Source organism: Staurois parvus, unplaced genomic scaffold, assembly GCF_062004578.1.
Source record: "Staurois parvus isolate SC_StPar_1 unplaced genomic scaffold, SC_StPar_1.0 ptg000715l, whole genome shotgun sequence".
Taxonomy (NCBI): Eukaryota; Metazoa; Chordata; class Amphibia; order Anura; family Ranidae; genus Staurois; species Staurois parvus.
In genome coordinates this window covers 9,810,929-9,825,245 of record NW_028318511.1, presented here as the reverse complement: position 1 = coordinate 9,825,245, position 14,317 = coordinate 9,810,929, and the positions used below count along the sequence as shown (strand labels likewise).

The window sequence follows — 14,317 nt, the reverse complement described above, 5'->3', positions numbered from 1 at the left end:
CATCAAAGGTCAGATCTCTGGGTTGTCCACTCTGTTTTAGAGACTGTTGACTTCTCATTATTTAGGACCTTTATGCAATGGTCTTCCATGTGGTTCCCCCAGTCCCTTATTCTTTGATTCTATGGGAGTTGAATTAAGTTGTCTAAGTGTGTTTTGAACCTATTAGAAACATTCCTCTTGTTTACACTTCCCTTCAAAGTTGCTTTCATTGTTGCTATTACCGAGGATAGGGTATAAACTTGCAATCTTAAGTTGCAGAGGGTCCTTTTGGTCTTGCATAGGGACTTCCTTCTTTCCTAAGGTCGCTGCCTCTCTCTTCCATAGGACATTGTTCTTCCATTCCTTTTGTCCCATTCAGGTTCAGGTAGAACATTGTTCAGGTTTATGGTCTCAAGGATTGGGTACATTCTTTTTCTTTTAAGCTTCACTCCATTGGTGGTGTGAGCACCTTATGGGCTTTTCGGCGTAAGGAAACGGTTTCTCAGATTTGCAAGGCGGCTTCCTGGTCTTCTGTTCATGCATTCTATGTTTTTACACTATCTGGTTCCAGCTTTGGGTGTCAGGTCCTTTTTAGATGGCTCTCTGAGCTGCAGGCAATCCACAGTTTCCTGTTTCCATGACTATTTGTGACTATTTGCTGTGTTGCCCAGCTTTTTAGTTTGACTGTCTTTGGACTACCAAAGGTTTAAGACTTCCTCCGTGGATGAGAGAAAAAAATAGTATTCATGTACTCCCTACAAAATCCTTTTCTTTGAGTCTGTAAAGGGACATTGTCCCTCCCCCCTACCTCATAAAACAATACACAGGCATGCTGGTAGGAGGAGTTTTACCCTGGGCTGGCCTATGGTTTTCTGTTTGACAGTTTGTAATACTCCTGTAGATGACCGTATAAGCCAAAGGTCTGACTTCCTTTGTCCCTCGGTTCCCCCCAAAAGGGGAAGTTCTGCTCCCTCTCTCCTCCTTTAGATGTGGCACATCATTTTTAGGGCGGGAGTGGGTACCTGCTTTCTGGGACATGTCACAGGTCAATTAAAGCTGCACGACCAATCAGAGTAGTGCGGCTTGTGCATGCACAGTGAGAAACCGGTTGTGATGCCGCAAGCTGTCTCAGCCGGCTACCCACAGTATGCTGGCGCCGAGGACCAAAGCCCAGTGAAGAAACTGGCCGGGCGAGGACACTGCTGGATCATGGGACAGGAGATTAAATGTCAGCAGCTACAAAAACTGTAGCTGCTGACTTTTATTAATTGGAGGACTGAAGAACTGCTTTAGGAAAAGGATTTTAAAATGAGTACAAAAATTCTATTAAAACTTAAAACTCTAGTAAACTGTATGCGTGAGCTCATTCTATCTAGGATATCATAGATGTATTCTAACTTCGTGCTTATGAGGATTTGCAGAAAACAGGACCCAGTAGACATGGATGGTTTATTTTAAGGTGTGGATAAAATTCGGAAATGTTAGGAAAGCGGTTATTTAAATTTAGTAGCTAGAAGATAATTATAAGGAACAAGGGAAAATGTGTTTCTGTTATCAATTATAGCCAATACTGGTTTGCTACTTGCACATTGGTTACCTGGTTCCTGGCATTTGTTCTGCCCTGCACATAGAGGTGCAAGCACATGCCTGCAATAGCTTTGTGTATCCGCTCTCCTCTAATTATGGACAGTTTTAATCAGGCAAAGCTCTGGCACTTATTGGTAGTTTCAGCGTTTTCCTACTCCTACCGTCCCTTATACTTGCTGAGTTAGAGCTCTAAAAACATCTGCAGATTTTGCACTTTAATACCCGTCAGGAGCTTTTTCCATGGATGTTGAAGCAACAAGTTTGGGTGTAAAGAATAACCATATTTGTGAATGTTCACATGTTAAACTACTGACACACTCAAAAAATACTTTTTTTTTTTTTTTATACAGGTGATGCAACCTCACAGAGAAAATCATCTAGAGAAGCTGTTACACCAGCAGTCATAATGGAACCGAGCCCATCTCACTCAGGGTCCCCAACAACCACATCCCCTTCCAACACATGGAAACCCATTGAACAGCAGCCACCCCATCCCAGTTTTTCTCCAGCTGGTCTTTATTCTTTATCACCATCACCACCTTCTTCATCTTCAAGTAGCCTAGATAGGTTATCTGGTCCCAGTTCTTCAGTATCTGGAGGACCCACCTTCAGACTAAAGAACGCTTTTACACCGAGGGCAGTCCAGGTACATTCTTCTGTTAGCCGTTTAACTTCTAAGCCTGGAGAGACTTCACGCTTCAACGGGACTTTTCACAAACGAGAATTTCACAGCAAAAATGATCTTACACAACCCAAGAAACCAGAGATCAAGTATGCTTCTAAGCCACCATCACTAAGACTGGACATTTCAGAATTTCCCCGGATACCAAAGATCAAAAGGGAAACGGACAACAGCCCTAGTAATGAGGTCAATAGGCAACTGGAACCCTCAACCAACAAGCATTCAGAAGCTCATCCTTCAGGGCCCATCATGAACCAACTAACTGGTCGAGGAGAGAGTAAGCCGTTAGGCAGGTTTTCTACAGCTGAAAACACAGAAAGAAACACCCGACAAGAGTCACAAGCACATTCAAGAAACACTGGTGGTACATCATCTAGTCAAGCAGCATCAAGCAGTAACAAAACATCATCTTATTCGAACAGTTCAAGGAACATTGGTTCTTCAGATGCTGGAGGAGGTGGACTTCGAATAACAATTAGTGGAAGTTCAACAAATTCCTGCAGACAATTTAGTCCTGTTTCAAAAGATCCTTTTCGTACTACGGATGGCAAAATGCCACAAAAAGCCACTTCTCCTTATTCTACAACAGTCAAGAAAGAAAAAACTGTTAAAAATGAAATTTATGATCCTTTTGAACCAACAGGTTCAGATTCAGGTTCCCCCAGTAGCAGCCCAGAAAGGCCAGCTACACCGCCACCGCCGCCACCCCCTCCTCCTCCTCCTCCATCTGTAGAAACTACTGCAAGTACAACTCAGTCTAGTGGAGTAAAAGTAGGAGCATTTCGGAGCTTTAAATTTACAAGCCACTCAAGCAAAGTGAGTGTTTCTAAGCTTGGCCCAGACTTTTCTGGAATGTCACCTACCAATAAAGAGCCAGAAGAATCTAAAAGCCAAATTAATGCAAGCCCTACCCTTCCTTCATTTTTAAAGTTAGAAAAGGAAATCAAGAAAGAAATAATTCAAGAAGAGACAAATGAGCATCCGCCCTTTAGAATATCTTGTCCAATCGGACTAAAAATTACGTCTGATCTGAAAGCAGGAGGTACTCGTGGATTTCATTTTGACGTAGAAAACGAACACCCTGTAGTTTCTGTTAAACCTGATCCAGACATTCTTCCACATAGGACTTGTCTTCAAAGTACATCAAGCAGTCGGCTTGTTTGGGATGCAGAAACCCCACATGAACCCACTAGCCGTACCAGTGAAACTCAAAAGAAGAAAACTATTAAGGAGGAGTTGAAAGAAGGCTCAAGTTCAAAATTGAGACCACATTCCCAAGAACGAGATTCAAGATCTGCTTCTATGTCCATTGAGGACCGAGAGAGGGATAGAAAATACAAGTCAAAATCACACAAGGTAAAAAGGGCCCGTAGTGACAGATCTAGCTCAGGAAGTTGTGAACGTTCTAAGAAAAAGCGCCAAAAAGAAAGGAAGAAAGATAAAAAAAGAAAACGCTCGGAATCTAGGGAAAGGCGGAGGTCCAGATCAAGCAGCCGTAGCAGCTCTTCCCACAGAGCATACAACAGCAAGAAGAAGAAGAAGAAAAAGAGAGATTCAAGAAGTGAATCACCAGGCTATTCCATTAGTCCTGATAAAGAGAGAAAACGGAAACACAAAAGTGAAAAGAGTTACTCCAGCAAGGAAGGGAGCTCCAGGGCAAAAGAGAAGAAAAAATCTAAGGATGATCGAGGGAAGCAAAGATCAAAATCGCCACAAGTCAGCAAAGAGTTTAAAGTTCACAAATCAAAAGACCAAACCTATTTCCGAGACACGGAAATAACTAGACATATTGTTTTATCCCCAAACAACAATGAAAAGACCATAACTTGCACAGTTAGCTTTAAAACGGAGTCTCCTACAATTACCCAAGAGACAAAGAAGTCTGTGCTCAGTCTACCAAAAGAGGAAGAAGATGAAAATGACCCTTTCCTTTTTTCTGAAAGGAAGGTTTCCATTAAAGATGAATCGGCTTCAGAATTGTCTGATCACTCATGTGATGAAAAAATTAAGTTTGAAGCCAATAGCCCTCCATGGTCACCATCTTTACTGGATTCTTTGCTTCCAGAAACCAAGAGTGAAGATGTTTCAGAGCCTCCATCACCCCAGGATGCTTCCCCTGTAAATGACTTAAATTCTGATTCAGCAATTGCTAGTCCTCAGAATTCTCCGATGTCTGCAATGTCAGATATACCAAGTCCAAAGTTGCACAGTCCACATGCTGGTTCTGTTGAAGGAGCTGTTCAGTCAGCCCCTATTTTACTGATCAAAAAGGAGCCTGATGACCTTCAGTGGTCACCATCACATTTAGATGACCTCCTTCTAAACGAGCTTTCAGATGATGTATGCTCGATAGATGCAGCCAGCCCTGATGATGTTGACCTAGAAGAGGCGATATTAATGAAGCGGGAAGGTGACTATAAGGTAAACTTGTGTTGCTTAAAATGGGTTTCAGGTTTGGGAACCTGTTATGTATTATGTCCATTTCCCTTTTATTCTGGTTTCCACAAAAGCAAGAACTCATTCACACAGATGCACCAATCTGTACACTGAAGCAGAGGGCCGTGTTTATTTGCCCTGGAGGCATAGGTGGTCCTTGCAGCCAGCCTGTTCAATTAATGATAGGCTAACACCTGCATGGGACATCACTGATCATTGCGCACATGCAGGCAAATGCACAGTTTTGTCTGTGCTCAGAGCTGTGTATCTGTTTTGCACAGATATGCATGAAGATCCGTGCAGCTTTTAGCCTGTCATTGAACTGAACAGTCAGACTACAAAAACCACTTGTGCCTCCAGGGAATATAAAACATGGTCCACTACATGGGTGTAGTGATCCATGTGCCCAAACAAATTACACATTAACATGCTTAAAGTATAATGCATTTTTAATTAGACTAAGTTAAAAAAAAAAAAAAAAAGTATAATGCATTAACAAAGATGCAAAAAGTGTATGGAAAACAAAAAGTGTGTGTGTGTATATGTACACACACTCACAAAGAAATGATCAGTCTAGAAATTGAATGGTAGGTGTATTGTAACACTGAGAGACAGAATAGCAACAAAACATTCAAAAGAAATGCGTGTCTAACAAATGATGCACTGATTTGCATGTTTATAAGGGAAATAAGTATTTGATCCCCTTCACAAAACATGACTTAGTACTTGGTGGCAAATCCCTTGTTGGCAATCACAGAGGTCAGACGTTTCCTGTAGTTGGCCACCAGGTTTGCACACATCTCAGGAGGGATTTTGAACTACTCCTCTTGGCAGATCCTCTCCAAGTCATTAAGGTTTGGTGGCTGACGTTTGAAAATCTGTGGAGGGAACTGAAAATTCGAGTTGCCAATCGTATTAAGGTCTGGAGATTGGCTAGGCCAGTCCAGGACCTTAATGTGCTTCTTCTTGAGCCACTCCTTTGTTGCCTTGGCCATGTGTTTTGAGTCATTGTCATGCTGGAACACCCATCCACGACCCATTTTCAATGCCCTGGCTGAGGGAAGAAGGTTCTCGCCCAAGATTTGACGGTACATTGCCCCATCCATCATCCCTTTGATCCGGTGCAGTTGTCCTGTCCTCTTAGCAGAAAAATACCCCCAAAGCAGAATGTTTCCACCACCATGTTTGACAGTTGGGATGGTGTTCATAGGCAGCATTCCTCCTCCTCCAAACACTGCAAGTTGAGTTGATGCCAAAGAGCTTGATTTTGGTCTCATCTGACCACAACACTTTCAACCAGTCTTCTGCATCATTCAGATGTTCAGTGGCAAACTTCAGATGGGCCTGGACATGTGCTTTCTTGAGCAGAGCGAGCTTGTGGGCACTGCAGGATTTCAATCCTTGTTGGTGTAGTGTGTTACCAATTGTTTTCTTGGTGACTGTGGTCCCAGCTGCCTGGAGATCATTGACAAGATCCTCACGTGTAGTTCTGGGATGATTCCTCACTGTTCTCATGATCATTGACACTCCACAAGGTGAGATCTTGCATGGTGCACCGGACCTAGGGAGACTGACATTTGTTTTGTATTTCTTCCATTTGTGAATGATTTCACCAACTGTTGTCACCTTCTCACCAAGCTGCTTGGCGATAGTTTTGTAGCCCAGTCCAGCCTTGTGTAGGTCTACAATCTTGTCCCTGACATCCTTGGACAGCTTTTTGGTCTCTGCCATTGTGGAGAGTTTGGAATCTGATGGTTTGATTGCTCCTGTGGACAGGTGTCTTGTATACAGGTAACAAAATGAGGTTAGCAGCACTCTCTTTAAGATACTGCTTCTGATCTCAGATTTTTACCTGTATGAAAGACACCTGGTAGCCAGAAATCCTGCTGTATGATAGGGGATCAAATACTTATTTCCCTCATGAACATGCAAATCAGTGCATAATTTGTTAGACATGCATGTCTATTTAATACACACACACCCGTTGTGGAATGTTCACTAAATCTGCCTGTCTGTAGGTGATAGAGGAGCCCTAACCATAACATTTTTAGTTCTGAAGTTGTGCCATGCAGACAGGATATGCTCGCTAGGTACAATTTTACATGATTCCTCTTCTTGGTTATGTAAAACTAAAGGACTTGTAGCTGTGTACTTATTCTGCTGTTCTTTGTATTCTCCATTTCTTTTCCCTAATCCTAGACTAATGCCCAATGTAATATGCCTCCTGACCCATTAAATATATTTTTTTAGATAGGGGCTATCAAACTATATTCAGTTTTAAGGGGTTGCTCACCTCTGCAATATAGTTAGTAAAGCTTTGATAATGAAGATTTTCTTCCAAAATGCATGAGCCCTGGAAGCAGACTTATTACCTCAGAACAAAATGTAGTATATAGTGCTTGCGAAAATCCTGTTTTTTCCTATTATGTTGCATTATAACCTGGAAATAATCCTCTAATTATGGGGCTTCAGATGTTAATTGGTTTGACCACATTCTGTTTAGATGTTTCATTTATTTTATGGCTAATTTGTTTTACAGTAAATAATAGCTTGACTGATACGAGCACAGTTCTGCAAAATCCTGCTCTAGCTATTTCTTTTGTATTATCAACAGATACCTTATTCCCCCTATTATCCAATTTAACCACTTGCCTTCTGGGCCAATTTTGACATTTCTCTCATATGTGTAATAATCAGCATTTTCTTTATTGTACTTAACGGGTCGCAGAGTAGGCTATTCATGACTGTAAGTTATATACCACCTATAGATGAACGGACACTGGCAGGTTAATTGAATAGGATGTCCTCCCCTATATAACCCCTCCTACACAGTCTGTAAGGTGGATGGTCACTGATGTGCTGTATTTGCTCTTGGAGCATACCTGGAGGTCTGAAATGGTGGTTCTGTGAATCAAGGACTGGAATCGGATCCATTTGGAAAGCTGTTGGCAAAAATGGATAGTACCCAAGCCTCGTTGAATACGAGAGAAAAGTCTTTGAGGTTTACCTGTAATGCAGAGTTATGGTGCTGGACCCTTCATAATGGAACCCTCTGTAGTGTGAGTTCTGACCAAAGTGATTTTCAGCAGGGTGTTATGCAGGTTCCAGGCGGTGGATCCCCAGATGTAAGGGGGACCGAGTCCTTGAAGGTCTTTTGTGACCGCCCGCCATGATGGGTGAAGGTTGGGCTCCTGTTATGATTCAGAGTCCTGCTGCAGGAATGATGTTTACATTTGCAGTCCTTCTTTGAAAATCTCACTTTCTGATCCTTCTCCCGGTGGCCACTGGGGGCAGTGTGCTGTTTTGTCTGGCCGGCCATGCTCTGTGTTTCTCTGGAGTATTGGGGTGCAGTGTTCTCCTTCAGCCACTAGAGGCCCAGGGACCGTTCTATATAGCCTACTCTTGTGCAAGCAGGAAGTAGAGGGGTGGCCATTTTAGCTTATGGTTGAAGTAACGTGGGCTGAAGGAACAGTGAGGCTTCTTTAGAGATAGCAGGGACATAGAGCAGTCTATGTCTAGATGATGTGCGAGTACTACTTGTGGGGGGAGCTGCATGACCAGACAGGACATGATTATACACTGCATTAGTCTGCATAATCCCAGGGGGCTTGTACAACTGTTTTGTGATACACCCCTGCACTGGTATCAGTGCGCTTATTGGAGGGGTTGCTCCAGAATAGCTTGCATTTGATCTACAGGAGCTTATAGTTAGACTGCACTGAGCAGCATAGAGTCTGCATTCAGGCTGTGTTTGCATATGTGCTTGGCTAGCCCTGCGAAACTAGTATTGGGACAGGTGCAGTTAAATTTGACACAGTACTTTTGATGAAATCGTATCCTTCTAGAAAGCGGGGCACGTGCTGCATTGTATTACATTATTGTATGCGCACCTACAGTGGGGATCGAAAGTTTGGGCACCCCAGCTAAAAACTTGTATTAACGTGCATAAAGAAGCCAAGGAAAGATGGAAAAATCTCCAAAAGGCATCAAATTACAGATTAGACATTCTTATAATAGGTCAACAAAAGTTAGATTTTATTTCCATCATTTACACTTTCAAAATAACAGAAAACAAAAAAATGGCGTCTGCAAAAGTTTGGGCACCCTGCAGAATTTATAGCATGCACTGCCCCCTTTGCCAAGCTGAGACCTGCCAGTGTCATGGATTGTTCTCAATCATCGTCTGGGAAAACCAGGTGATGTCAATCTCAAAGGTTTTAAATGCCCAGACTCATCTGACCTTGCCCCAACAATCAGCACCATGGGTTCTTCTAAGCAGTTGTGTAGAAAACTGAAACTGAAAATAGTTGACGCTCACAAAGCTGGAGAAGGCTATAAGAAGATAGCAAAGCATTTTCAGATGTCAATATCCTCTGTTCGGAATGTAATTAAGAAATGGCAGTCATCAGGAACAGTGGAAGTTAAAGCAAGATCTGGAAGACCAAGAAAAATATCAGACAGAACAGCTCGCAGGATTGTGAGAAAAACAATTCAAAACCCACATTTGACTGCACGATCCCTCCAGAAAGATCTGGCAGACACTGGAGTTGTGGTACACTATTCCACTATAAAGAGATACTTGTACAAATATGGTCTTCATGGAAGAGTCATCAGAAGAAAACCTCTTCTACGTCCTCACCACAAAAATCATCGTTTGAACTTTGCAAATGAACATATAAACAAGCCTGATGCATTTTGGAAACAAGTTCTGTGGACCGATGAGGTTAAAATTGAACTTTTTGGCCGGAATGAGCAAAGGTATGTTTGGAGAAGAAGGGGCACAGAATTTAATGAAAAGAACCTCTGTCCAACTGTTAAGCATGGGGTTGGATCAATCATGCTTTGGGGTTGTGTTTCAGCCAGTGGCACAGGGAACATCTCACGAGTAGAAGGAAAAATGGATTCAATAAAATTTCAGCAAATTTTGGATGGTAACTTGATGCCATCTGTGAAAAAGCTGAAGTTAAAGAGAGGATGGCTTCTACAAATGGATAATGATCCTAAACACACCTCAAAATCCACGGAGGATTACATCAAGAGGCATAAACTGAAGGTTTTGCCATGGCCTTCACAATCTCCTGACCTCAACATAATTGAAAATCTATGGATAGACCTTAAAAGAGCAGTGCGTGACAGACAGCCCAGGAATCTCAAAGAACTGGAAGACTTTTGTAAGGAAGAATGGGCAAAGATACCTCAAACAAGAATTGAAAGACTCTTGGCTGGCTACAAAAAGCGTTTACAAGCTGTGATACTTGCCAAAGGGGGCAGTACAAGATATTAACTCTGCAGGGTGCCCAAACTTTTGCAGATGCCATTTTTTTGTTTTCTGTTATATTGAAAGTGTAAATGATGGAAATAAAATCTGACTTTTGTTGACCTATTATAAGAATGTCTAATCTGTAATTTGATGCCTTTTGGAGATTTTTCCATCTTTCCTTGGCTTCTTTATGCACATTAATACAAATTTTTAGCTGGGGTGCCCAAACTTCCGATCCCCACTGTATATGATTATTTGAACTGCATACTTGCATAAGCTGCATATTCATACTTAAATGCATAAACTACATATGTACATGAATGCTTACTTATAATTGCACAAACTGCATATCTATACTTGCATAGACTGCACATGTACATGCATACTTGCGTAAACTGCATACGTACATGCATACTGGTACTTGCAGAGACTGCGTACGTACACGTATATTTTCACAAACTGCATACTTACATGTATGCATACGTATACGTGCATATACTGCATACTTACATGCATATTTGTGAGAACTGCATACTTGGATAATATGCATACTTAAATGCATATTTGTGCGAACTGTGTACTTGGATAATCTGCATACTTGCATAGCTGAGTACCTGTATACTTACATACCGTATTTTCCGGCGTATAAGACGACTTTTCAACCCCTGAAAATCTTCTGAAAAGTCGGGGGTCGTCTTATACGCCGGTGCGAGGGCGGCACTTTTTCGAGGGCCGGCGCGGCGCCGCCTCCCCTCCTCCTCCAACGGACACCAAGTACAGGGGTGGGCAGAGGGGCTGCTGTACCTTACCTGGCTCCGGTCCCACGACGATCCGGTCCAGGAAGCGGCTGCTCCTTCTTTCAGTTCGGCCGCTCGATGGTCACGCGGCCGTTCGGCTCCGCCTCCTCACCGGTGATTGGGCGCCAGCACTGGAAAGGCACACAGGCGACCAATCACCGGCGAGGAGGCGGAGCCGAGTGGCCCCGCGAAAATCGAGCAGCCGCACAGGAAGAAGGAGCAGCCGCTCCTCTCCCCCACTGACACTAACGATGGGGCACTATTCCTCCTCCACACTGACACCAACGATGAGGCACTGTTCCTCCCCCCACTGACACCAACGATGAGGCACTGTTCCTCCTCCCCCACTGACACCAACGATGAGGCAGTGTTCCTCCTCCCCCACTGACACCAACGATGAGGCAGTGTTCCTCCTCCCCCACTGACACCAACGATGAGGCAGTGTTCCTCCTCCCCCACTGACACCAACGATGAGGCACTGTTCCTCCTCCCCCACTGACACCAACGATGAGGCACTGTTCCTCCTCCCCCACTGACACCAACGATGAGGCACTGTTCCTCCTCCCCCACTGACACCAACGATGAGGCACTGTTCCTCCTCCCCCACTGACACCAACGATGAGGCACTGTTCCTCCTCCCCCACTGACACCAACGATGAGGCACTGTTCCTCCTCCCCCACTGACACCAACGATGAGGCACTGTTCCTCCTCCCCCACTGACACCAACGATGAGGCACTGTTCCTCCTCCCCCACTGACACCAACGATGAGGCACTGTTCCTCCTCCCCCACTGACACCAACGATGAGGCACTGTTCCTCCTCCCCCACTGACACCAACGATGAGGCACTGTTCCTCCTCCCCCACTGACACCAACGATGAGGCACTGTTCCTCCTCCCCCACTGACACCAACGATGAGGCACTGTTCCTCCTCCCCCACTGACACCAACGATGAGGCACTGTTCCTCCTCCCCCACTGACACCAACGATGAGGCACTGTTCCTCCTCCCCCACTGACACCAACGATGAGGCACTGTTCCTCCTCCCCCACTGACACCAACGATGAGGCACTGTTCCTCCTCCCCCACTGACACCAACGATGAGGCACTGTTCCTCCTCCCCCACTGACACCAACGATGAGGCACTGTTCCTCCTCCCCCACTGACACCAACGATGAGGCACTGTTCCTCCTCCCCCACTGACACCAACGATGAGGCACTGTTCCTCCTCCCCCACTGACACCAACGATGAGGCACTGTTCCTCCTCCCCCACTGACACCAACGATGAGGCACTGTTCCTCCTCCCCCACTGACACCAACGATGAGGCACTGTTCCTCCTCCCCCACTGACACCAACGATGAGGCACTGTTCCTCCTCCCCCACTGACACCAACGATGAGGCACTGTTCCTCCTCCCCCACTGACACCAACGATGAGGCACTGTTCCTCCTCCCCCACTGACACCAACGATGAGGCACTGTTCCTCCTCCCCCACTGACACCAACGATGAGGCACTGTTCCTCCTCCCCCACTGACACCAACGATGAGGCACTGTTCCTCCTCCCCCACTGACACCAACGATGAGGCACTGTTCCTCCTCCCCCACTGACACCAACGATGAGGCACTGTTCCTCCTCCCCCACTGACACCAACGATGAGGCACTGTTCCTCCTCCCCCACTGACACCAACGATGAGGCACTGTTCCTCCTCCCCCACTGACACCAACGATGAGGCACTGTTCCTCCTCCCCCACTGACACCAACGATGAGGCACTGTTCCTCCTCCCCCACTGACACCAACGATGAGGCACTGTTCCTCCTCCCCCACTGACACCAACGATGGGGCACTATTCCTCCTCCCCACTGACACCAACGATGGGGCACTATTCCTCCCACTGACACCAATGATGGGGCGCAATTCCTCCCACTGACACTAATGATGGGGCGCAATTCCTCCCACTGACACCAATGATGGGGCGCAATTCCTCCCACTGACACCAATGATGGAGCACTATTCCTCCCACTGACACCAATGATGGAGCACTATTCCTCCCACTGACACCAATGATGGAGCACTATTCCTCCCACTGACACCAATGATGGAGCACTATTCCTCCCACTGACACCAATGATGGAGCACTATTCCTCCCACTGACACCAATGATGGAGCACTATTCCTCCCACTGACACCAATGATGGAGCACTATTCCTCCCACTGACACCAATGATGGAGCACTATTCCTCCCACTGACACTAATGATAGGACACGATTCTTCCCACTGACACCAATGATGGGGCACGATTCTTCCCACTGACACCAATGATGGGGCACGATTCTTCCCACTGACACCAATGATGGGGCACTATTCCTCCCACTTACTAATGATGGGGCACTATTCCTCCCACTGACTAATGATGGGGCACTATTCCTCACACACTGACACTAATGATGGGGCACCATCATTGGTGTCAGTGGGAGGAATAGTGTCCCATCATTGGTATCAGTGGGAAGAATAGTTCCCCATCATTGGTGTCAGTGGATGAAATAGTGCCCCATCATTGGTGTCAGTGGGAGGAATAGCACCCCATCATTGGAATACCATACTGAAATAGCATACCATAATGAAATCAAATCTGATATTTTTTTATTTGGTGTGCGTTGGAAGAGGGGTAGTCTTATACGGCGAGTATAGCTCAAACCCTATATTTTAACAGGAAAAGTAGGGGGTCGTCTTATACGCCGGAAAATACGGTAAACTAAACTGTATACCTATGTACCTACTTAACTACATACCTGCATAGCTGCATGCTTGCATTTCTGTAGATCAACATGGCTGTGGTCCTGCGTCCCTGTGGGACTGCATAGTTAGGTGGCAATATAGTTGCTGCATTATTGACTTAAATGGTCCCAGGAGGAGGAGGCAACCGAGAGGCAGGTGTGCAACCCTTGGGTCCAGTGGACTTGGCTATGGAAGATTGTAAACATCAATGTCAGACTTGGTCTACATAGTGTATCTGGCAGGGGGGATGCTCATTGGACACTTCTGGTCCGCCCAAACCGATTGTCTTGGATCCAATAATGTATCCTGTTTTACGATCACTAGGATTGAAGATTTGGCTATCGAACCCAGGTCTGGAACGATCGAGGATGAGGTCTTGGGTCCTTTTTTCTCCACACCATTGAGCATCAGGAAGCTGGTTTCAGGGAGCTTCCATTGCAGGACCTGGAAATCTTATTTGCCTGGTGTGAAGCCCAGAAATGGTACCTACGGAAATGTCTGATTGAAAGGTTTTTGTAATTTTTCCAGGGAAAATTAAAAGTGGCTTGTACCATTAAGGGTCACATTTTGGCTCTATCCATTTTTTTTTTTCTAGAGTTCGTCGTTTTTCACTCCATTCGTAATTTGTGCAGGTTGTAACGTAGACAGTCCTGTTTGTCAGGCCACCCTTGTGTGCTTGGGACTTGAACTTGGTCTTGGCTGTCCTTGCAGAAGCCACCTTTTGAATCAGTTCAAGAAACCTAATCCTTTGACTCAGAAGGTGGCTTCTTAGAATACTATCATTTCGGCAGGAAGT

At 45.1% G+C, this 14,317-nt stretch overlaps 1 protein-coding gene across 4 annotated transcripts in view; it reads left to right on the top strand.

The window, feature by feature from the left end:
* PHRF1 (PHD and ring finger domains 1) overlaps positions 1–14,317 on the top strand; it is a 91,077-nt gene that overhangs the window by 53,497 nt on the left and 23,263 nt on the right. For all 4 annotated transcript variants that reach the window (XM_089653589.1, XM_089653590.1, XM_089653587.1 and 1 more), the window contains exon 14: positions 1,917–4,669. In XM_089653589.1, the coding sequence (XP_089509715.1) occupies positions 1,917–4,669 (2,753 nt within the window). The remainder of the gene's footprint in view (positions 1–1,916; positions 4,670–14,317) is intronic.